The sequence below is a fragment of the Bos grunniens genome, chromosome 18 (assembly GCF_055505025.1).
Source record: "Bos grunniens cultivar Pamir isolate PY7600 chromosome 18, Bosgru_T2T1.0, whole genome shotgun sequence".
In the NCBI taxonomy this organism is placed as follows: domain Eukaryota; kingdom Metazoa; phylum Chordata; class Mammalia; order Artiodactyla; family Bovidae; genus Bos; species Bos grunniens.
Genome location: NC_141182.1, coordinates 49,430,587 through 49,454,921, shown reverse-complemented (window position 1 = coordinate 49,454,921; position 24,335 = coordinate 49,430,587). Strand labels below are relative to the sequence as shown.

The window sequence follows — 24,335 nt, the reverse complement described above, 5'->3', positions numbered from 1 at the left end:
GCTTTCCCATAAATATTGTCCTTGTGCTATCAAGAGCATAACTGATGGAACATTTGTTAGAATGTTCAACTACTGTCCATGGATTTGCCTCTGAGCTCAGCTTTCTTCCTTTCACCATGAATCAATGGAAGGAGTTTCCAGACAACAACTGGATTCAAATTCCTTCTTCAAATGGTTTTAAAATATTTGGGCTTAAATATTATGAGATTGTAGTGGTCCAGTCACATTATTGGAAACAACAGCCAGGCAAGGATGATTGCATTGTGATTGCTGTTCAACACAGAGCAACTGTAAGATGCCCTCAGTTATAGGATAAATACAATTTCTAGAGAGGCTGAAAGCAGAGCAGCTCAGAATTGATGAAATCATGTAGATACTACATGACTCAGCCCTCAGTTCCGTGGCTGGCAAGCGTCAGAATCATGGTTTCCAGATGAGGAAATGTCTTCGAGGATCCCCTCTCTCTGAGTGTCAGTGCTTCCCTCTGCTCCTGGTCTCTGCTCCATTTCTACATTTCCCTCTCTCTGCCTCAATCACTTTTTCAGTGTCCCTCACCCTCTCTCCCCACAGCTCTCCCATCTCTCTGGCTCTCCCGTTTTTGCCATCTGCAGTCAAGGTAGTTGAGGATTCAGACACCCTCAGCTGCCCTCTCTCCTCAAACTTTTAAAAAATGATGAATTTGTGCTCCAGCTTCCCGTCCCTACAGCTGGAAGAACAGTAAAGGGAGGAGATGACTAAATTTCCGACTTCTCCCTTTAATTTGCAACATTTCTGTACCTCTCAAGATGATCAAAGTGTTACTCCATCTTCAACATGTGAATAGGCTGGAATGCACTGACAAACTTTCTAACACTGAGGTATTTCTGTATTTCTGAAAGCAACCCTATAAGTTATTTTGAGTACTTGTCAAAACATTGCTGAGCTCAATTTGTTCGTATTTTATCTGGAAATTTTCCTTCCATTTATGGATGTCATTGACCTGGATTTTATTCTATTTTGTTTTTCTAGATTTGTTAAGAGAATTATGCTAATAATTAAAATGATTTGAGTAGTGTCCATATTCTCTGGACCACTTTCTATAACCTAGGAATTCTTTCTTTGAATGCACAATGAATTGGTTAATAAATCTAATGTCTAATGCCTTTAGACCTAATTAAAATCTAAAGTCTAATGCCTTTCTTAGAGCGTAGATCTTTTTACTTCCTTTATAACTTATTCAGTTATTGGTCTATTCCGATTTTCTACTTTTTTCCATGTCAGTTATCTTTAATATTTCCAAAGAGAAACTCCATTTTCATTTAAATTTTATTCTTTTGGCCTAAAATATCCTTTGCCTGGCTAATGCCTCTCGGGATCTGGCCCTCATCCTGTTCGGACAGCAAGGGTAAGGGGTGAGTGAGTCTTCAGCCCTGAGCAACAATGCTGGAAACAGGCAGGGAACTTGGATAGAGCATCCCCACTGGAAAGCAGTTGGTTGAGTTTCAGCTGTGTCCACTTGTGTTTATCCTCTGGTTTGTGAGCCTGAGAAGCAGCCATGCCTGTGCAGAGGGCAGAGGAGAGCTGCCCACCCACAGCAGATGGAGAGGACCACACCATCACCGAGCAGGGTTTTTCATGTTATATACAAATGGCGCCACCTGGAGCTCACTGTTGGTAGTGACCTTGGGGCCGGGCGCCACAGTGATCGCTCACTGTCCCAAACGTTCAGGTACTGGGTCTCTACAGGTACCTTCCGGGGTCCAATCACCCACTCATAGTCCCGCCATCCCCACACCTGCTGAGCCAAAGATGACAGCCAGCTCACCAACTTGTGGTGGTTTTGCCTTGCGTCTCCCTGATAATTTGTGACATTGGACGTCTTTTCACGCACCTGCGGGCCATCTGTATGTCTTCTTTGGTGAAGTGTCTGTTTCAGGCCTTCTGCTCTTTCTGATGGGGTTATTTTTTAAATTAAGCTTTGGGAGTTGTTTCTATATTTTGAATGTTAACTCCTTATCCAGTACATCACTTGTAAATATTTTCTCCCAACCCAAGGATGTCTTTTCCTTTTGTTTAGTTTCCTTTGCTGTGCAAACGCTTTGAAGTTTAATTAGGTCCCATTTGTTTATTTTTGTTTCCATTTCTCTAGGAGACAGATCAAAAAAAAATATTACTGTGATTTATGCCAGAGAGTGTTCTGCCTATGTGGCCACATTCCCCAATCCTAACTGAGCGAACACCCTGGCTTACTGACCTCATGCCACAACTTGACTGAATCTAGGCAGCCAAGTCCTAAGAAAAGACTTGCTCTAGAGATGTAGGGGCAACCTGAGGGCCTGCGGGTGGTCCAGGTGGGGCAGCAGTGGCCACTGCTGGTGCTCCAACCGCACCACGGATGCAGCCCAGGCCTCCAGCACAGCACAGCCACTGGGACCCCAGCAACCACCGTGCCACGAGCCCCACTCCCAGCTGGGCAAATGCCCGGGCTCTATCCACTCCACACCAGAACCTTGCATTAGAGCTGGGACAACCACGACCATTACATACTGGTAAAAGTTAAAGATCAAGAGGATTCCCAAGGCAGCATGAGAAACACAGAGTCACATACAAGAGAATCCCCACAGGGCTATCAGCTTCCTCTGCAGGAACTGTGCAAGCCAGAAAGAAGAGACATGGTAGTGCTGAAAGAGAAGAACCTACAGCCTAGGATACTCCAGCCAGCAAGATTATCACTCCAAACAGAAAGAGACAGAAAGAAATTTTAAGACAAGCAAAAACTAAAAGAATCCAACAATACTAAACCCATTCTAAAAAAAATGTTGATGGGTCTTCTCTAAATGCAGAGAAATAAGCATCAACAGGAAAGAAAAAAATTCCAACAAGAAAGGCAAATATATAGTAAGGATTGAAGATAACTTAAGCCAGTGTGTGGACTGAAAAACCAAACAAAAAATTGTAAAAGCAACTGTAACTACAATAAATAGCAAAAGGATAATCATGAAGATATAAAAAATGATGTAAAAACACAAAATGTGAGGGAGAGGAGAAAAAACGTAGGCCTTTTAGAATGTGTTTGAAATTTAATAGTATCTGTTTAAAGCAGGTAGGTTATAACTATGGGGTTTCCCTGGTGACTCAGGCAGTAAAGAACCCACCTGCCAGTGCAGGAGACCAGAATTCAATCCCTGGGTTAGGAAGATCCCCTGGAGAAAGGCATGGCAACCTGCTCCAGTATTCTTGCCTGGAGAACCCCATAGACAGAGAAGCCTGGCAGGCTACAGTTCATGGGGTTGCAAAGAGTCAGAGATATGACTAGGTGACTAACATACAGAGGTATGATTATGGGTCAACATATATGAACTCCATGGTAACTACAAATCAAAAACCTACAACAGATAGACAGAAAACAAAAAGAAAGGAATTCAAGCACACTGCAGAAGAAAATCATCAAACCACAATGGGAAAAACAAAAAGAAGAAATGAACAAAGAACTACAGAAACAACCGGCAGTCAAGGAATGAAACGGAAACAAGCACATACTGATCAATAATTTAAATGTCAATAGGCTACCTGCTCCTATAAAAAAAAGAAATAGGATAGCTGATTGGATATAAATCAAAGACTCTCAGCATGCTGCCTACAAGAGACCACTTTAGGGCAGAAGACACACACAGACTGAAAGTGAGAAGAAGGGAAGAGATATTCCATGCAAACGGAATGACAAGAAAACAAGGCTGGCCATACTCAGACAAAATAGGCCTTGAGACAAAGGCTATACTATTAAGGCATAGGGATCGATACAGTAAGAGATCAATTCAAGCAACAAATTTAATAGGATACGATTTATAGCAAGCATTTTTCTGACCACAGCAGTATGAAACTAGAAATCAACTATAGAAATTAAAACAGGAAAAGAAGGTGGAGACTAAATACCATGCTGCTTAAAAACAACAACAACAAAACCAATGGATTAACAAGGAGATCAAAAATACATCGAGACAAATGAAAACACAATTTTTCAAAATCCATGGGATGCAGCAAAAGCAATCTTTAGAGGGAAGTTCAGAGCGATATAGGTCTTCCTCAAGAAACAAGAAAAAAAAAATCAACCTAACCTATTACCTAAAATAGTTAGAAAAAGAAAATACAAAGCCCAAAGTCAGCAAAAGGAAGGAAGGAAAAGGCAGGGAGTAAATTAAATGGAGATAAAAATAATAGAAATGTCAACGAAACCAAGGGATAGTTTTTTTGAAAAGATAAATAAAACTGATAAACCTTTAACCAGGCTTACCAAAAATGGGAGGACCCAGCAGGTGGATGTACACACACACAAATAAACAAGAAATGAGAGGAGAAATAACAACTAATGCCACAGAGATAGTCACAAGAGAATACTGTGAAGATACATGCCTACAACTGGGCAACACAGAAGAAACAGACAAGTTCCTAGATACTTACAATCTAACCAAGACTGAAATAAAGAAGGCACAGAGAATTTGAACAGATCACTAAAGTGAAATAGAATCTAATTTTTAAAAAGAATCCCAGCAAGCAAAAGTCCAAGATGAGAGAGCTTCACTGGGGAATTCTACCACACATGTAGAGAAAAACTTACAATGATCCTTCTAAAGCTATTTCAAAAAGTTGAGGAGGAGGGAACACCCCCGAATTCATTCTACAAGCCACCATTATCCTGATACAGAAGCCAGACAGAAACACTACAACAAAAAAGGACATTACAGGGAAATATGTTTGATGAATATAAACGCAAAAATTTTCAGCAATGTATAAGCAAACCAAAGTCAACAATACATAAAAAGGAACTATACACCATGATCAAGCTAAATTTATTCCAGAGTCACAAGAATGGTTCAACACACACAAATCAATGTAATACACCAGATTTTAAAGAAAAAAAGAAAATCACATGATCATCTCAATAGACTGAAAAAAAAAAAGTAACAAAATTCAATCTCCATCCATGACAAAAACTCTCATAAAAGTGGGCGTAGAGGGAACATACCTCAACATAATGAAAGCTATTGAATATTTATTACAAACCTAAAGCCAACATGACACTCAATGATGAAAAGTTGAAAGTCTTTCCAGTAAATTCAGGAACAAGACAAGGATGCCCACTCTCACTTCTGTTTAGCATGGTACTGGAAGTCCTAGCCACAGCAAATCACACAAGAAAAAGACATAAAAGGTATTCAGTTTGGAAGGAGAGAGGTAAGGCTGTCACTATCTGCGGAAGTCTCCACCCACAAAATGCTGTAACTAACAGATGAACTCGGCAAGACTGTAGGATACATGATTAATATACAGGAATCCGTTGCATTTCTTTACACTAACAAGTATCACAAGATAAAGTTTTTAAAAAGTCCCATTTAAAATTGCATCCACAGATGCCTTAGTCATGTAGTGGTTAGGTGGGGGAGGGAGAAGTATTCTATAGTCCTATGATTGGGTCTGTAAGTCTGTGACTCTAAACTTCACAAATATTTCTCAGATTCCACCCCCTTAGGGTGCACAAGATGGCCAGAGTGGGCATTTCCCTTCTCCCATGAGGCTTGAGCCAGCTAAATTTAGATATTTCCTTCCTCCAGGTTAGTGATACTCTGATAAAACCCTAGCAGCTTAAGCTCTGGTTAGCTCGGCTGCCTGAGGGCAGGTCTTGTGAAGAGAGCGTTCTAGCATACTTCAAAATGGTTCTGGGAATTCCTTGGTGACCTAGTGATTCCTGTCATAGCCTGAGTTCAATCCTTGGTCGAAGAACTCAGTGCAGCATGCCAAAAAAAAAAAGGGGGGGGGGTGGGTTTCCTTTCCACAAGCTGGAAGCAAAGGGGATTTCCTTTTCCTCCACATTTAATGTGGGAATCTGGTCAAACTCCTCCAGGTAAATTCCACAATATTACAGGTGCCCATTGTAACTGTGTCCTCCTGAGAGTTAACTCCCAGACTGTCCACACTTAGCCTCTGACAACTTGTCGGCTACAGTTTAGGTTTTCCTACCCCAGCGCTGGTCCCCGTGATGCTTCCCCCTAGTCTCTGTTCCAGCAGGCAATGACGTCACCGATTGATACTTGTCTGTCTCTCCAGTCTTGGGAGCTGCAGTATGCCCTGCGTCCTCCCCTCTCTTACATACATTCAGGAAGAGTTGCTGGCTTTTCAACCTGTTCGTCTTTCTTATTTTTTGTTAGGATTGATTGGCAATTTCCGAGCTCCTCACATGCCAATTAATCAATCTGAGGTCTGCCTTTTTAACATCTCATCCCGCTCCCTCCCTCAGACCACATTCTGTCTCCTCCCCAGCACTGTTTGATTCCCCAGGCCACCTGATGGCTCCTGGATCAATTTAGCAATATTCTTTGTCTTATTTCCTAATGTAATGTATTAAATTAATCAATTTTGACCATGTTTAGCAGAAAGCAGTCAAATGACAGGTGTCACCTACAAATCGGCGCTTGCCATCTACCTCTCATCGTGTCCTGTGCTGCAGCCGCTGCTAACCTTCAGCAGCCCCTGGAAGGAGTCCAGGGTGGAGGCAAGAAATGAGGCACTCTCTTCCTGGGGAGAACTGGCAGGATAGGCCTTCAGATAGTTAGATATTTTCAGGAACTGACTTTATGAACCCAATTCTTGTGTCTCCCCATATCCAGAAAAGCACTAAAATCCTTCATGGTGACGACTGTTCCTCATGACTAGCAAAAGCTTCGTGAGACTAGTAGGAACTTTCTAGAAAAAACACATGCTTGACCAACTACATGTATTCCCCCTTCATCAAAATCACATAAATACTGACCTTATCCCCTACCTCTTTGGAGCAGTTTCTCAGAGCTGTCTGAGGTGCTGTCTCCCAGGCTATGATCCTCATTTTGCCCTAAATAAGAACTTAACTCACAACTCTCATGTTGTACATTTTAAGCCGACACGGGTAATGAGATTTCATGAAAGAGGTGGCAGATTCACTTCAGGTGATCCTACCTGGAGAAGGCTAGCCACCACCCACTGCCTCTCCCGTAGGTGGGAGATACCCAGAACTGAAGATGGGGTGCTGTGTGTCCAAGTTCATGAGGTGGGACAAGGAACAAGGCAATCATTATGAAACTGAGCAGGAACCTGTAGGGCTCCCCTTCCCGGCCGCCTAGAGGCAGATCCTGCCTCCATGTCCCTTGCCTCTTGTTCGCAGAAAAGCTTTAGCCTCCTAAGTCTTCCCTCAGTTCCAAAGAGCAAATTTAATCAGAGAATGAGAGAATTCAGAAACAAAAACAGACAACGAAATAATAACAGTTTACCCATAAAAGGAAATCAAGGGCCTCTCATTCCCCCTAAAGGGCCACGGGTTATATCTGGAGCCGTGTGTGTGAGCTGTCTTGCAGATACTAAAGCCCCACCAGGTGGAAGTAGTTAACTGCATGCTGACCATAAGCACGTAGACTTCGGACCAGTCGGAATGAGAAGGTTGACGAGGTTAACTCCTGAAATACCACCCTGTCAACAACCAATCAGAAGAATGTCCACGAGCTGATGCCTGCAACCCTCTCCCTCACGCCGTCTTTACAAACGCTTCCCGCTGCCCATGCTCCTTGCATGGCCTCATGTTGCAGAGCCTTGCAATAAACCCTGTATTTTCCTTCACCACAAACAGTGGCAAAAGATTGGCTTCCCTGCGCACTGGGCAAGCAGACCCAAGTCTGGTTCAGTAACAAGTATGCTGCATAAAGTTCTGTACACACAAGACTACGTATGCATTCTGACAAGTCATACATGCAAATTTAAATGACCGTATTTTTAAACGTAATCATTTGCAAGACTGCAGAGTACCTACCTTGTATTGTGGCTTGGCGCCTGGGTTCAACTTTAAAGAAAACACTGGCCTTAGGAAACTCAGAGTCTGAAAAACAAAAGGACCATTTTTAAGTCACAGAAATACAAGGATAATGTGGTAACTGCTATAAAAATGGACCACAGAGCCTAGCTGTGGCCTCTGGACCGGCAGCATCTGCGTTACCTCAGAGCTTGTTACTATAAAGGCAGAGTCTCAGCCAACAGAATCACCATACCCATGAAATCAAAATCAGCAGTTTAAACAGATCTCCAGGGAACTGAAAGGTACATTCGAGTTTAAAAAGCGCTGTCAGAGAGAGCCACACAAGTATAAAATCTTTCCGGAGCCTGAAACAGCCCTGTCTCCCTCCCTGGTAGCTTTCTTGAGTGAGATCTCCCCCTCTCTCTTCCTCTTCCCTCTGAATCTGGAGCTGAGTTCTAAATCTGCCCTCCTCCTCATCTTTATGCAAAATACCATGTTCCCCACACCCCTGCACCGCAGGCTCTCCCCATAACCCAGAGTAAGTTGAATTCAGGTGGGTGATGAGTTTATCCCTCTAACCACTCACCTCCAAGTGACCTCCTTCCCCAGCCTGCCTTGCACACGCGTTCAGGACACTGCCCTCACCTTGAGTGGGTTCAGGTGGACTGGCTTCACTTTAAACATCCAAATCTGAGGCAGTGCTGGCCCTTCCCACTGATCTCCTATCACTGCTCCATAAATCCAGCTGTTTCTATTCCGTCTTTTATGCTGCTGCTGCTGCTAAGTTGCTTCAGTTGTGTCCGACTCTGTGCGACCCCATAGACGGCAGGCCACCAGGCTCCCCCGTCCCTGGGATTCTCCAGGCAAGAACACTGGAGTGGGTTGCCATTTCCTTCTCCAATGTATGAAAGTGAAAAGTGAAAGTGAAGTCGCTCAGTCGTGTCCAACTCTAGCAACCCCATGGACTGCAGCCTACCAGGCTCCTCCATCCATGGGATTTTCTAGGCAAGAGTACTGGAGTGGGGTGCCATTGCCTTCTCCGTCCATCTTTTATACTCTCCTTTATTACTATTTCTCTCCTTTTATTTTTTTAAGATTTTTTTTTATAGGGACCATTTTAAAGTCTGTACTGAGTTTGTTACAGTATTGCTTCTGTTTTATGTTTTGTTTTTTTGGCCAAAAAGCATGTGGATCTTAGGTCTCTGACCAGGGATCAAACCTGCACCCCTGCACTGGAAGGCAAAGTCTTAACCACTGGGCCAACAGGTGGGTCCTTTTCCATGTCTCAGTCCCTCCTGCCCGCACCCCATCCTCAACATTCCGAAAGAGACCCTCTCTCCACTCTGACTCTCCCCTGTCTTTCCCTCTCTTCATCTATTATGCACGGACGTTTCAATGTGCTTTTGCTCACTCTTGTTCTGGTCAAATTCAGCATGCCTCTCAAACTTTAGGTAGGGTGAGTCTAACTCAATTAACAGCTGGTTTCTGAAGGGGAAGATGGGACGGACATATTGTACAGGGAAGATCCAAAATTGTAGCTCACCTCCTCTGTAGTCTCCTTCAAAACTTCTGCTTATAGCCCAGAATTCCTGTTCTGCAATTTTCTGATTTGTCTGAACTTCTGTACTCTTTTCCAAGCACCTGAGCACTTAAATTGTGATACTGTTATCTATAATAAGAAATACATATGAGGTCTTTGTTCCTGTTCCTGGCACGAAGATCTTGGCATAAAACCTTTGGCATTTCCTGAGATGAGCCATAAAAGTGACTTTTATGTTCATGAGGTGACTTCTGGAGAGTGGATCACTTTGGGAAGTATAAACAAGTTAATTCTTGTTTATATTTATAATTCAAGTATAAACAGTATTAATTCTTCCAATCCATGAATACTGGTCATCTTTCCATTTAACTGGGCCTTATTCAATTTTAATCTATTTCCTGATTTTTATAAATTTCAGTGTACAAGTTTTTCACCTGTTTGGTTAAGTACATTCTTAAGAATTTTATTTCTGTTGCTGTTGGGAATGGGAGTGCTCTCTAAAATTCTTTCCGGATAATCTGTGGTTTGTGTATAGAGATGTGCCTAATATCTGTAGATTTTGTATCCTGCAACTTTACTAAATTTATTCGTTCTGAGGTTCTGACTCTTTGGGGTTTCCTACACACAGGAATGTAAAGAAAACTCCTGTTTTTGCTCAAACTTCAATACTTCACTTCTGGCTCCAGATGTGTGTGGGTTTTCCCAATGCCAAGAAATTCTCACACACCAGCTAGGAGTTCTACAATTTTAACACGGTTCTGACATGATGGACCTGGACACAGCATCAGATCCCACAGGTTAAGAGTTCAGTCCTGTACTTCCTGGTGGTCCGGGGGCTGAGAGTCCACCTTGCAATGCAGGGGACATGGGTTTGATCCCTGGTCCGGGAAGATCCCACACGTTGTGGAGCAACTAAGCCCATGCGCCACGACCACTGAGCCTATGCTCCTCAACTACGGAGGCCCGGGGGTCTAGATCCTGTGCTGCACAACCAGAAAAGCCAACGCGATGAGACACCCAAGCACTGCAACAAAGAGCAGCTCCCACTCGCCCCAACTAGAGAAAAGCCTACGCAAAGCAACGAGACCCAGCACAGCCAAAAAAAAGAACCCGCTTTGCAATGCAGGGGATGTGGTTTCAATCCCTGATCAAGGAACTAAGATCCCACATGCCTTGGGGCAATTAAGCCCATGCGCCTCGACAAAGATCTCATGTTGCTGCAACTATGACCCAGTGCAGTCAAGGAAGTAAATATCAAAAATAATAATAAATTATAGTACGGTTTTCTGCTTAGCAACCATCCCTGTTCCCAGCATGTGTAGTCACCTCTCGCGCTCCAGCTATGATCAGGGCTTTTCCCCCAGGGAAAGGCCACATTTTCACCTGCAGTCTCAGTCTCTTTGCTGGCAGATGGACAGCTCTTGTTGGCTTTGCTTGTCTTACATGGAGCAAGACGAACAGGTCTAGGTTCAGCCCATCTCTGCAGCACAGCAGTGCTTCCAGACCCACTCATTTCACAGACTGAGGTGAAGCAAGCACACGGATATCGGCGCGTTGAATCCAAACATCTTGCAAACCTGTAAGAGTTGGGGAGCATAGATGGGCCTTATTTTAATACACCCTTCAAATTCCCATAGTGATTTCTATGACGCCTCATCTCAGTATCCTTTCAGAGGCCAGGTAACCATTGCCCCTCTACCTGACCACACAGCCAAGCCAATTGCCTTCTCTCTGGGTACCATCAATGAGTCAGTAAAACCAAAATGCAGGGATGTCCCTAACTCAGTGGGTCCTCGCATGGTTCCAAAGTGAGTCCCAGGGTTAAAGAGGCTGCCTGATTATACCTCCTCCTTGCATCCCCCAGGCAGCATGTTCTTGTATAAACCATTTTCATTTTGTTACACATTCTTCTAAGTACAGCCATTCCCCTTAGAGCAATTCTTAAACATCATCCAAAATATCATGGCTATTTCGGGTCCCAAGATTATTTCAAATCCTTTAGTCAAAGGGACAGTTTCCAGTGTATCCATTAGTCAGCTAATATGAATAGCAAGCTTGAGACTTCCCTGGTGGTTCAGTGGTGAAGATTCCACCTTGCAATGCACGGGATACAGCTGCAGTACGTGGTCGAGGAACTAAGATCCCACATGCTGTGGAGCAACTAAGCCAGAGTGCTGAAACTAGAGTCCATGCACCACACGAAATATCCCCTGTGCCACAACATGACCCAATGTGGCCAAATAAAAATTTTTTTAAAGGAATAGCAAGCTTGCCTGTCAAGCGGAAATTCTCTATTCCAATGAATCACCCTGGGACGTGCAATGTTTCTCATTCTTATTTAGCATTTTTAACTAATAGTGTAGAAGGGCGAATGTATGTGCCCTCTGTTTTACGGTACTTGGTAGGAGTACCATTTCCCAGTCAGATACAATGTCCACTCTATAACACAATCAGGTAAAGGAAACGAAACCACTTTACATAAAGACTGTTGAAATGTAACTGTTCATCTCCAAACTTTCACACTATTTCAACCAAACCTTACATTCTTAACTGTAGCCTCCAATAGGATTCGATTGCCAGTTTTACTTTAACACTAGGTGGGGTCGCTGAGAGTCGGACACAACTGAGCAACTTCACTTTCACTTTCCACTTTCATGCATTGGAGAAGGAAATAGCAACCCACTCCAGAGTTCTTGCCTGGAGAATCCCATGGACGGAGAAGCCTGGCAGGCTGCAGTCCATGGGGTCGCACAGAGTCGGACATGACTGAAGCGACTTAGCAGCAGCAGCAGCAGCAGGGTATGTGTTTCATGACCTGAGGTCATATCCTTTCCCATAAAGCATTCAGGCAAAGGGGACACAACTTCTTTACCTACTGCCTGTTTAAATGTTCCACCTTTTGTAATCCCATCAGCCCTTCATGTTCTCAGTCTCATTACAGTTCATGTCAGGACTTCACCACTGGGTTCTGGTATCCCAGCTGGTGGGGCTCACACATCACAGAGACCTGGAAACTTCTCTTTCCACCACTGACCCTTTTTACTCACTGTTGTGTAAAAAGGCTTTGGGTCCCCAGCGAAGAGACTCTGACTCTTTGTCAATTTTCATTTGGATCACTCTGCCTAACCTATGCTCAAAATGATGGCAGGTCAGATTTCTCATTATCTTTGACTTTTAAATTTTTTCTGAACTAGAGAAAACAGAGCTGACGGGACAGTAGAGGAGTCCTTTTGGCCCACCCAACCTTTGTAGTACTGGATTACACCTTAGTTGTTTTTTTGTTAACCACCTTAGTTTTAATCGAGTTCCATTTCATTCATTCCATTTCTTAGTACTGACCTAATGATTCATAAACTGGTCCCCAGAAGAGAGTGAAGAAAGAGGCAGATCACAACAGACTGGTGGGTGGCAGCTTAAATGAACAAAGAAACTTAATTACAAAGCTCATCCTGGGTGGACGCAGGACAAGTAGGTCTCCACATCCACCCACCAAATCTTAAAATGTTTATATGGCGGCCTTAACTGGGTTCAGTCATGTATTCAGTCCAGGTGGTCTCAGCAACACTTTCCTCTCTCAAGACTGCGTTTTTGTAACAGTTCCCGCTATGGGAAATGCAGGCAGAATGGACGTGCAAAGGACAGAAGATGGGGCGAGGAGTCCCTCACTGGCTAGGTCCATCCCACAGGTCAACAGGCAGTCACATCCTCTGATCAGCGACATGGGTTTTCGCAGCATACGTGAGTGCCAGTGTTCGATGAAGCTGCAGCATCAGCTCCTGCTCTTGAAGGCTCAGGCACGGATGCCTCACAGTTCCGTCAGCTGGGATTCGCATGCGAGAAGACTTGGGGAGTCCTCAGTGGCAAAAGCTTCTGGTGTCACTGACAGCCCCAGGGCTCCTTGGTACTCCTTGGTGAAAGTGGACAAGGCCTGCCTGCTCTTGTTTGCTCTAGTGCGAGGTCACAGCCACAGGGATCAGTCTTGGCTGCAAGCTATGTGGTGACATGGGTAAAAGGCTTCCATTTCCCATGGGGATGTGCTCTTGTTCGTGTCTGAAGGCTCCCCTTTTCTCCCTGTCCTCGCCAACATTTCTTGTGGTCTTTCAGATGACAGCCATGCTGACTGGGGGTGAGGTGACACCTCACTGCAGTTTTGATTTGCATTCCCCAGATGATAAGCCATGTTGAGCATCTTTCATGTGCCTGCTACCCTGCTGAGTAGTAACTGAACTCCAGAGCTCTCCCAGAGCTATTCTCATCAGTGGATAATTATTAAATCATTGGTTTTTTTTGTCAGGTACAAGTGCTGGGACCTCCTCATCCAATCTATTGCTAATGTCACACTCTTAAATGCATTTTTTGGGGGGGTTGTTATTTGGGTGTTTATTTTTTCAGCTGTGCCATGCAGCATGTGGGATCTTAGTGCTCCAACCAGAGACTGAACCCATGTCCCCTGCATTGGAAGTGTGGAGTCCTAACCCTCGGATCACTACAGAGGTCCCTAATTGTTTTTTTTTTTTTTTTTTAAGACAAAGAGGCTCATGAAAAATAGGTATTTTTACATAATATTAATGGAGATAGCTCAACTGGGACAAACTAGGAGAACTAGCTAGTTTCTGCTATTTCTCCAAAGATACCTGATGACTGCCCTTTATACTGAAATTTGGTTGAGGAGGCACTTAGAGGACAGAAGGGAGCCGCAACGGGCCCTGCACACCTAGAGCCTGTGCTCCGGAGCAAGAGAAGCCCGAGCACCGCAACTAGAGAGCGGCTCCCGTCCCCTGCAACTGGAGAAAAGCCCACGCAGCAGCAGAGACCCAGCACAGCCAAACATAAATAAAACCATTTAAAAAAAAATTTGGATCACGGAACTTTCTCAGGATTGTAGCTGTGTTCGTCCTCACGATGGTGATCAGTGCCGGCCACAGTCCCCCAGCTGGAGCACTCTGGGAAGAGGTACTGATCCAGACTGCTGGGGTCATCATCCCCAGGTAAGTCGTATAACTGTATAAGTTGATCCATGTCATAAGGACTGGAGGCCCAAGGAAGATCAGCGTCTCTGAGACTTAGAGCAGTCAGGAAATTGCAGGATGAAGGGCATGGAGTGGCAGCAGCCCCTTCACACTGCTCAGCACAAGAAAGCTCAGGTAGCTCGTGATGAGAATCACCTGCAAGGCTGAGACTCGTGGGATGAGCGCTTCCGGAAGTGCCCGGTAAGGGCATCTCTTCCTCCTTCACTGAGACAACCCGGCGCGGGTCTCCTGGTGACAGATTTTGCTGAGTCTGATTCTCCTCCCTCCTCCTTTTGACACGTTGGTTTTTAAACCAAGTCTGGAGAGGGAAGAGATGAGCAGGTTAATAAGAGGGGGAAGCAGCCAAAGGAGAATCCTCATATACTCCAGAAATTTGGTTGGTTCTGGTATATGAAAGTTACTCTCACATGTCTTCACATTTGATTTGAGTGAGGAAAATTCTATCCTCTCCTGGTCCTGGGATCCAGGAGGCAAAGGGGGCATAGGATTGCGCTGGCAACGGGCACGACAGGACAGACTGCTTTCAGCCAAGAACAGGACATGTATTTAGAAAGTGGGTTTTGTCTTGGTGGATACTCTGCGTTCTCAGAGAGGATTCTTAAGCCTGAGAATACGGAGTGGAAGTGTAGCTTGGGGTGCCTTTAGGATTCGTCCAGCAGTTCTTATGCCGAGTACTCTAAGGGAATTTAGCCACAAGGTATATAGATAACTGAATGTTGTGATTAAGGAGAATCTAGAAATAAACAGGAACAGACCCAAATCCATCACCAAAGGATCTCATCTAGCACCGTGGGTCTGGAGTCAGAAAGGCCTAGGTTCAAATTCTAGCTCTACTGTTTATAATTCTTGGAAGATAATTCCTCTCTGTGACTCTTGTTCTTCAAAACAAATGTGGAACAAATATATAAAATGCTTAACATCTGTCCTGGCACACAGCAATTTTTCAAGCAATGAGAATTACATGGTGACTAAATGTGTGTGAAACTCTGGTTAGGTGTGCTATCTAGCTATATAGAGACAGATCTCAGGTACATACCTTTATAACTGACGCATCAAGATGAATAGTTGAAGCAAGTGTTCTTATGAGGAAACAATGTGGGTACCTGGTCCTTTCAAATACATCTCTTAGTGCTCCTAGCTGTTCTCCATTAAAGCGTGTGCGGAATCGCCGAGTTGAATTTTGTTTTTCTGTTAAAAGAGAATAGATGAAAATCTTTCCTAAAAAATACTTCCAAGGGAGTTGCCCATTGGTCCAGTGGTTAAGAATCTGCCCTGCAATGCAGGGGACATGGATTTGAGCCTTGGTCAGGGAGCTAAGACCCCACGTGCTGCAAAGCAGCTGAGTCCATGAGTCCATTTAACTACTCAGCCCACATGCTCTGGAGCTGGTACACCACAACTAGAGAGCCCATGCACCACAACCAGAGGGTCTTTGCATGGCAATAAAAGATCCTGCATGCCTCAAGTAAGACCCAATGCAGCCAAATAAGTATTTTTTAAATATATATATATATATATTCAATAATAAAAGAAGTGGATAAGTCACATACAAAGCAAGCAGGAAGAGTAAAAGACACAGTAGTAAAATCAATTCAAGATTAATAACCTGTCAAGAGATACATGAAATAAAAAGATGTAAAACGTGTCATACAAATATAAAATGTGTGTGGGGGGGTTAAAAATATATAGGATATTATAGATGTGAACTTCATGGTAACAACAAAGAAAACACTTTTACTAGATACCTAAAGAAAATGAGAAAAGATATAAACAGAACACTAAAGAAAACAATCAAACTACAAGGTAAGAGAGAAAGAGAAGGAGGAACTATAAAAAAAGCCAGAAAACAATTTTTGCAATGGCAATTACACATCCATCAATAATTACTTTAAATGTAAATGGAATAAACTCTCCAATCAAAAAACCTAGGTGGCTAAATGGATTTTTTAAAGCTTCTATTAATATATGCCTTTTATATGCTGTCTATAAAAGATACACTTCAAAACTGCAGACAGAGGATGAAAGTGAAAGGATCAAAAAAGATATACCATGCCAAGGGGTCAATCCTAAAGAAAATCAACCCTGAATACTCACTGGAAGGACTGATGCTGAAGCTCCAGTACTTTGGCCACCTAATGAGAAGAGCTGACTCACTGCAAGAGACCCTGATGGAGAAAAAGACTGAAGGCAGGAGGAGAAGGGGATGACAGAGGACGAGATGGGTGGATGACATCACTGACTCAATGGACATGAGTTTGAGCAGGATCCAGGAGATGGTGAAGGACAGGGAGGCCTGGTGAGCTGCAGTCCACAGGGTTGCAAAGAGTCGGACACGACTAAGTGACCGAACAACAACAGCAGCGCCAGTGGGAAGGAAAAGAATGCTGGGGCAGCAATACTTGCATCAGAAGAAATACACTTTAAAACAAAAGACTGTAACAAAAGACAAAAAGGGCATTACAGGAGGATAAAGGGGTCAATCCAACAAGAAGATACATTTGTAGACATCTCTGCCCCCAGCATAGGAGGACATAAATATAGAAAGTAAATAGTAAAGAAATAAAGGGAGAAATATACAGCAACACTGTAATAGTTGGGGACTTTAATATTACATTCTTAAGGAAATGACTTTCAAGATAAAATTCTCTATGCAGTCAAATTTATCCTTCCACGTGAGAAGAGAATAAAGATACATTCAGATACTCATAGGTTCAACCAACTTATTTTGTCTGCTACTTGAGGATATAGTTCAACTCAGCAAAATAAAGAACAAGAGTGAGGGGCCTTCCCTCGTGGTCCAGAGGTTAAGAATCTGAGCTTCCCATGCACGGAGATATGGGTTCAATCCCTGGTCAAAAACTAAGATCTCCCATGCCACCCAGTGCAGGCGCTGGGGGGTTGGTGGTCACAAACAAGGGGGAATTTGTATGGAAGAAAGGAGAATCCACACAAGAGGGTGACAAGGGGAGCTTCCAGGTTGAGTCCTATACAACAGGCCTGGAAAGCAAGCAGAGCTGATTCCTGGGGGGAGGAAATGGCAACCCACTCCAGTATTCTTGCCTGGGAAATTCTGTGGATAGAGGAACCTGGTGGGCTACAGTCCATGGAATCTCAGAGTCAAGACATGACTGAGTACACGTACATGTACATCTGCGACCAATATAAGAAATAAATTATTGGTGTCCAGAATACAACAAAAATGTTCTACTAAGCCTCAAAGGTGGGGGGGGGGTGGGAAATACACTAGAAAAACGTCAAAGGAAAGAAGTAGGAAATTAGCAAAACAGAAAAGCAAAATAGACTTTAAAATAGAGTGAAGAGACTCATTGGTTAATAAAGAAATGGAACTGGATCAAATTTCATGTACCCACTATTACAAATGAAAGGCCCAAAATGGAGTCATGTATGCTCCATACTGCCAACAGGCAATTTACAGTTTCAGCTCTCCCAGAAATGGAATCTTAAGCACATCAATCAGGAATTGCTCAATCAGTACTAGTTAGGTAACTGCCTGATAGACCCCTGCTATCTCATAAAGGGAAGTAACCGTGCAATAATCTGATTTCCCACCTTGTATAACCTAGTTCCTGTAATAATCTGATTTTCTGCCTTGTATAACCTAGCTCCTATTCCCTTCTGCCTGTACAATACAAATCATTCATTTTACACAGCTCCTCTGAGCTCCTTTTGATATGCTAGACTGGATCCTGCCTGATTCATGAATCACTGAATAAAGCCAATACAATCTTTAAAATTTACTCAGTTGAATATTGTTTTCAGAACACCACCAAATGGTTGACATTTAAAAGTATGACAGTACCACTTGTTAAAAAGGAGGTGGAGAAACAAACACTTACATTACTGGTGATGTAATTTTCTACTACATGTTAGATCACGAAAGGAATGTTCCCCAAAGCTTAAATTATACATAACAGCCCATCTCTGGGAACCCTCCTAGGTAATGATCATTAAGCTAAAATATCTTTGTTTACCATATAGAAAATATCTTAACCAGGCTCACCTGAGGATGACTGCGGGAAAGTTATTAACACATTCCCTCCGGAGGTTGATGGGAACCAGGAAGTGCTTGACATTACTTCCTCCCCTTTTGGAATAAAAGAAGCCTGAATTGTAACTCAGACACAGAGGTTCTTTGGGACTCAAGTCCACCATCCTCTTGGTCTGCTGGCTTTCTGAATAAAGTCGATATTCCCTGTCCCAACAACTTGTCTGTGGACTTCCCTGGGGATAGGAATCTGCCTGCCAATGCAGGGGATACGGGTTCAATCCCTGGTCTGGGAAGATTCCACATCCCTCAAAGCCCCTAGAGCCTGTGCTCTTCAACAAGAGAAGCAACGAGAAGCCCCGACACCACAACAAAGAGCAGCCTCCACTCGCCATGACTAGAGAAAACCCTTGAGCAGCAACAAAGACCCAGCACAGCCAAAAACAACGAAAAGAAAATCGTCTGTCGATTTGTTGACCTGTCATGCAGTAAGCACTATGGTTTTCAAATGCTCCCTGCTGGTATAACCCAATGGTTCCCCAGACGGATGAGCCAGTGTTGGCGAAGTTCAGAGACTACCACAAACTCTCGCCCCTCTCACCTCAGTTTATCACAAGCCAGCCACTCAACCTCTAGCATCCTCGGCATGCATTGCCTTCACCCAGCTTACCTGCCATGAGAAATCCTTGAGAAGCACAGTGATTCGACCAGGTGTTGCCTGACTATGAACTGTAGTCTTACACATCTGCTGGGTTTAGAGGCCTAATATTTAAGCAAAATTTTAACAAAATCATGCCCCCACCCTACCCCTCCCTAATGCCACACCCTCCCATCATCCACTCAACAGGCTTAATGAGAACCCAGGCTGTGCCTGGTGCTGTCCAGGGTCCTGGGGATAACGGTGTGAGTCCAGATTTTATTTCTGACCTCAAATAGTGGAGGAAAATAAATCAAAGTTGAGGAGGACATGGATAAAATGTTCAACACTGTCACTCAGAATAAAATAAACAAACAGGGTGCTGGGAGAAAGAATAAGTTGGTAAGACACCTGAAATCAAAAGGTGAAGAAGGGGTTTTGTGGGTGGGCAGCTCTCAGTGTGAACTGGGGGGCGAGAGTGAATGTCTAAGGGACAGCTTGTGGAGGAGATGGACTGTCAAAGCCCCCCACCATCAGGTCTTCCCAGCCTTCCCACGCAAGACAGCAGCTGACTTGGGGGAAGAACTTGGCAGAGCTTGAATCACAGAGGTCCTTGTAACTTAGGTTAAGGAGTGTTCAAATTTGGGACAGCTGAAAGTCCACGAACAGTTCTAAGCAAGTGAACTTAACAAATTGAACTTTTAAAGATTTTTTTGTTTTTGGCCGTTTCAGGATCTTTGTTACATCTTTTGGGGTCTTTTGTTGAGACACATGGGCTTAGTTGCCCCACAGTATGTGGGATCTTAGTTCCCTGATCAGGATCAAACCTGAGTCCCCTGCATTGCAAGGTGGATTCTTAACCACTGGACCACCGGTGAAAGTGAAAGTCGCTCAGTTGTGTCTGACTCTTTGCAACCCCATGTACTATACAGTCCATGAGTTCCCCAGGTCAGAATACTGGAGTGGGTAACCATTCCCTTCTCCAGGGGATCTTCCCAACCCAGGGATCAAACTCTGGTCTCCCGTATTGCAGGCAGATTCTTTACCACCTGAGCCACCAGGGAAGCCAGGGATTCTACAAAACCACCAGGGAAATCCTCAAACTAAATTAAAAAAAAAAAAAATCATGCTGCTCTCTTGCCTCTTACTTCCCTTTCCCTGACCCTTTGTTCATTTTTTTCCCCTCTCACCTTCATTTATTCTTCCTCATAACGTTTTTCTCTGCAAGAGGTGTTACTCATGTATTTTGGTGAACATATGTAAACATTTCTGTATTTTCTGAGGAATTTTTCCCAGGACCCAGATTGGGAGATTACACTTCCTCAAAAACCATATGTACCTTGTTGAGTTTGTATGCACTGTGCTGAACTAGTCCCTGGAGCCTCCTATACTCCAGCTATCCACTTAGGGTTTGTAGTGGGTTTTTGTTTGTGTGAATAAACTTTCTATAATGGAACAATTTTAGATTTACAGAAAAGTTGCACAGATAATTAGGGAGTTTCCACAAACAATTCATCCAGCTCCCTCTATGTTAATGTCTTACATACCCAGGTACATTGGCCAAAACCAAGAAATTTACATTGGTATATTAACTAAATTTCAGTCTTTTTTCTTCTTTTTTGCTGCACTGGGTCTTCGCTGCAGCGTGCAGGCTCTCTAGTTGTGGCGTGCAGGCTTAGTTGCCCTGAAGAATGCGGGATCTTAATTCTTCTCTCAGGGACTGAACCCATGTCCCCTGCACTGGCAGCGGATTCTAAACCTCTGGACCACCAGGGAAGTCACCAGACTATTTTTTATCTCACCAGCTCTCCCCCTAATGTCTTTTTTAGACTTTTTTTTTTAAGAACAGTTCTAGATTCCAGGCAAAACTGAGAGTAAGATAAAGAGACTTCCCATATACCCTCTGCTGCCACACGTACATAGCACCCCGGCCCCACCATTATCCACATGCCCCATCAGAGTGGTACACTTTTTATAACAGATGAAGTTACACTGACACATCACAATCATCCAAAACCCACAGTTTACCTGAGGGTTCACTCTTGGGGTTACACATCCTGTGGATCTAGAGACATGTGTACCAACATACATTCATCCTTAAAATATTATGCAGGGGGTTTTCACTGACCTAAAATCTTCTGTGCCTCACCTACTCATCTCCTGCACCCTGGGAACCTCTGGTCATTTTACCATCCTCACAGTTGCAGCCTTTACTGAATGTCCTATGTCAGAATCATACAGTATGTAGCCTTTTCAGATTGGGTTCTTTCACTGAGGAATACGCCTTTAAGATTCTTCCATGTCTTCATAGCTCACAGTTTTTAGTGCTGAACAAGATCCCACTGTCTGAATGTACCTGAGTTAATTTACCCACTTACCTACACAGAAACACCTGGATTTCTTTCAGTTTCTGGCAACTATGAATAATGCTGCTATAAATATTTATGTGCAAGTTTTTCAATGGACATAAGTTTTCAACCCCTGTGGGTAAACATATATAGGAGCACAGCTGGCGGTAAACACAGTAAGAATACGTTTAGTTTTGTAAGAAACCATCAAACTGTCTTCCAAAGTAGCTGTACCATCCTGCACTCCCACCAGCACAGAAGGAGAGTCCCTGTCCCTCCACACCCGCATCCCTGTTTGGTGTTGTCTGTGTTTAGTTTTAGACATACTAAAGGTTTTGTGGTGTTATCCTGTTGTAATTTACAGTTCTAATGATATCTGATGTTAAGCAGCATATATACTTATTTGCCATCTGTGTATCTTCTTTGTTAAGGTATCTGTTCAGATCTTTGCTGTTGTTCAGTCACTAAGTCGTGTCCGACTCTTTTCAGACCCCGTGGACTGTAGCCTGCCAGGCTTCTCTGTTCATGGGATTCTCCCAGCAAGAAGACTAGAGTGGGTTGCCATTTCCTTCTCCAGGGGATCTTCCTGACCCAGGGATTGAACCTTGCATAGGCAGGCAGGTTCCTTACCACTGAGCCACCAGAGAAGCTCCTTCAGATCTTTGGCCCATTTTTAAATTGATTTGTTCTTCTTCTTGTGTATTTGAGAATTCTTTGTTTTGACAAGAGTCTTATGAGATATGTGTTCTGCAATTATTTTCTCCCAATTTGTGTCTTGTCTTCTCATTCTCTTGAGCTTGCAAGGTTTTGACTTTTTTTTTGACCAGAAGAGAGATCTTTATCAGCCAGTAGTTCTCAAACTTTAGGATACATGAGAGTCACCTTGACGTTTTATAAAAACATATAAAGATGGGTCCCACCCCCAGAATTCAATATATCACTATATATGTAGATACAGATTGGGACCCATAAATACACATTTTAATAAATTCCCAGATGAGCTGATTTATTGATCTGGAAACCACACTTAGAGGACCACTGTTCTTGCAATCCCAGGGTAGTCTTTTTGTTATGTATTAAAACCTGCTGATGACTTTCTAGATGAACTATAAAGCCTCAGGTCAACTCTGTATCTGTTATAAATATTTTCAGCATCCAAATTTGATGGCAGTTTTTTCTTTTAAAGCACCATTTTAATTTAGGTCATTGTAGAGCACAGAAATATTAGCAATATTCAATTACCTTCTACAATGGATGTAATTTAATTTTAACATTTTCTGAAATTGTGTATTTTCCAGAATTTGGAGAGAACTTAGTTTAGAAGGGGTCATTTGCAAACCTGTAAAAATCACAGATGAGTCACTGTGGGAGAGGATAGCTAGATATTCACCAATCACATTTCCTCTTTCCCAGGCATGTGGAAAAATACATACGGATATTGATCTGTAACGTCCCTTTCTTGTGATATCTTTCTCTGCCTTTGGTATCAGAGTAATGTTGGCTTCATACAATGTATTGCATAATTCAGCAGTCAAGCCATCTCCTCTAGGGGAGTTCTAATAGGGAGGTTACTGAGTCAATCTCTTTACTTTTATAGTTCTGTTTATATTATTATATATTTTTTCTTCAGTCAGTTGTGGTATATTAAAAAAAAAAAAATACTTGGCTGAATGGACAAGATGGCAGAGTAGGAAGACCCTGAGCTCACCTCCTCTCATGAGCACACAGAAGCTACAAATATTTACAAAGCAACTGTCCATGAGAATGACCCAAAAACTAGCTGAAAAGATCTTCTACAACCTAACATACAAAGGTATAGAAAAGAAACCACAACAAGATAAGCAGAGATGCAGTCAAGACCTACTTTAGGTAGGCAACCCACGAACAAGGGATGATTACAACTGCAGAGATTCACCCGGAGGAGTGAGGAATCTGAGCTCCCCAACCTAGAGGTTCTACATCAGGAAGACCAACACCCAGAAGAAGACCAGTGGGACTTACTTTGGGAGAGTCAGCGGGTGTAGGAAACACTCGATCAAAAGGGTGCACACGGAATCCCTGATGCTCTGAGACCCGGGGCAGGAGCAGTCCTTTGAAAGGAACCTGAGTCAGATGCACCTGTAGATCCGGGAGAGCCTCCTGGAGGGGCAGGAGAGACTGGGACTCACCTGCCAGCAGCCCTTCTGAGGAGCTCATTCTACAGGGCACTGCTGCTGGTACATGTGCTTCTGGAATCTTCCCTCTAGCTGATTAGCACAGGACCTGGACCCACCCGTCAGTCAGCTGGCACCAGTCCTGGGATACCCATATCAATCAGCAGACTCCCCAGGGACCTGGCCCCACCAACCAGAGGGTCCAGGACCCACCAGTGGGCTAGTATTAGCTCTGGGACCCCTGGGGCCCCACAGCTAGTCCACCAGTGGCTGACTCCAACTCCAGGACTCCCAGGACCCTGCAACAAAGGCCCTAGGACACAGCTCCACCGACCAGTGGGCTGACACCAGTTCTGGGAACCCCAAGCCCTCTGCCAGAAACCCCTGGACCTGGCTCCACCCACCAGTGGTTCAGCAATGGCCCTAAGACACTGCCTCACTCCCCATTGTGTGGGCATCAGCCGCAGGACCACCTCAACCCTGCTGCCAGAAAGGCTGGGACCTGGATCACCCACCAGCTGGCTGGTACCAGCCTCAAGCAACCCGGGGCTCCTGAGCCACCTGCCCCAGAATCCGGCCCCATACAACAGCAGGACAACACCAGCTCTGGGACCCTGGGCCCTCAGCCATTCATACCAGAACCTGGCTCTGCCCACCAATGGGCCAGCACTAACACCAGGACCCTTGGGACGCCCTGGCCAGCAGCCTTGTGTCCCAGCCCCACATACCAGTAGGTCAGCCAGGACAGGGACTCCCTGAGCCATACAATTTCAGTTTGTGCTTCCTCTTAAAGCAACAACAACAAACCTAACTCAAAGACCAGGTCAGA

The 24,335-nt window shown here is 43.9% G+C and overlaps 1 protein-coding gene and 1 long non-coding RNA gene across 47 annotated transcripts in view; one reads left to right on the top strand and one right to left on the bottom strand.

Moving 5' to 3' along the window:
* The window catches only part of LEUTX (leucine twenty homeobox), a 45,800-nt gene extending 22,931 nt beyond the window's left edge, over positions 1 to 22,869 (bottom strand). For 16 of the 46 annotated variants that reach the window (XR_015145968.1, XR_015145969.1, XR_015145967.1 and 13 more), the window contains exons 1-5: positions 19,039 to 22,869; positions 18,384 to 18,467; positions 15,399 to 15,550; positions 14,498 to 14,660; positions 7,811 to 7,876 (exon numbers count right to left, since the gene is read on the bottom strand). Coding sequence is in view for 20 of the 46 variants with exons in the window: in XM_086352509.1 (XP_086208635.1) it covers positions 7,811 to 7,876; positions 14,498 to 14,660; positions 15,399 to 15,550; positions 18,384 to 18,467; positions 19,039 to 19,045 (472 nt within the window). In the remaining 26 variants the exon portion in view is untranslated. Of the gene's footprint in view, positions 1 to 1,245; positions 2,125 to 4,807; positions 5,151 to 7,198; positions 7,474 to 7,810; positions 7,877 to 7,993; positions 8,285 to 8,378; positions 9,462 to 10,658; positions 10,910 to 13,187; positions 13,323 to 13,378; positions 14,661 to 15,398; positions 15,551 to 18,383; positions 18,468 to 18,846; positions 18,869 to 19,038 lie in introns of those variants that run through there. The other 30 variants (XR_015145985.1, XR_015145986.1, XR_015145990.1 and 27 more) reach the window with 19 other exon arrangements.
* LOC147353840 (uncharacterized) lies at positions 8,924 to 10,632 on the top strand. The gene is made up of 2 exons (XR_015145993.1): positions 8,924 to 9,058; positions 9,961 to 10,632. It is a non-coding gene; the product is annotated as an uncharacterized LOC147353840 (long non-coding RNA).
* Positions 22,870 to 24,335: the final 1,466 nt, after the last annotated feature.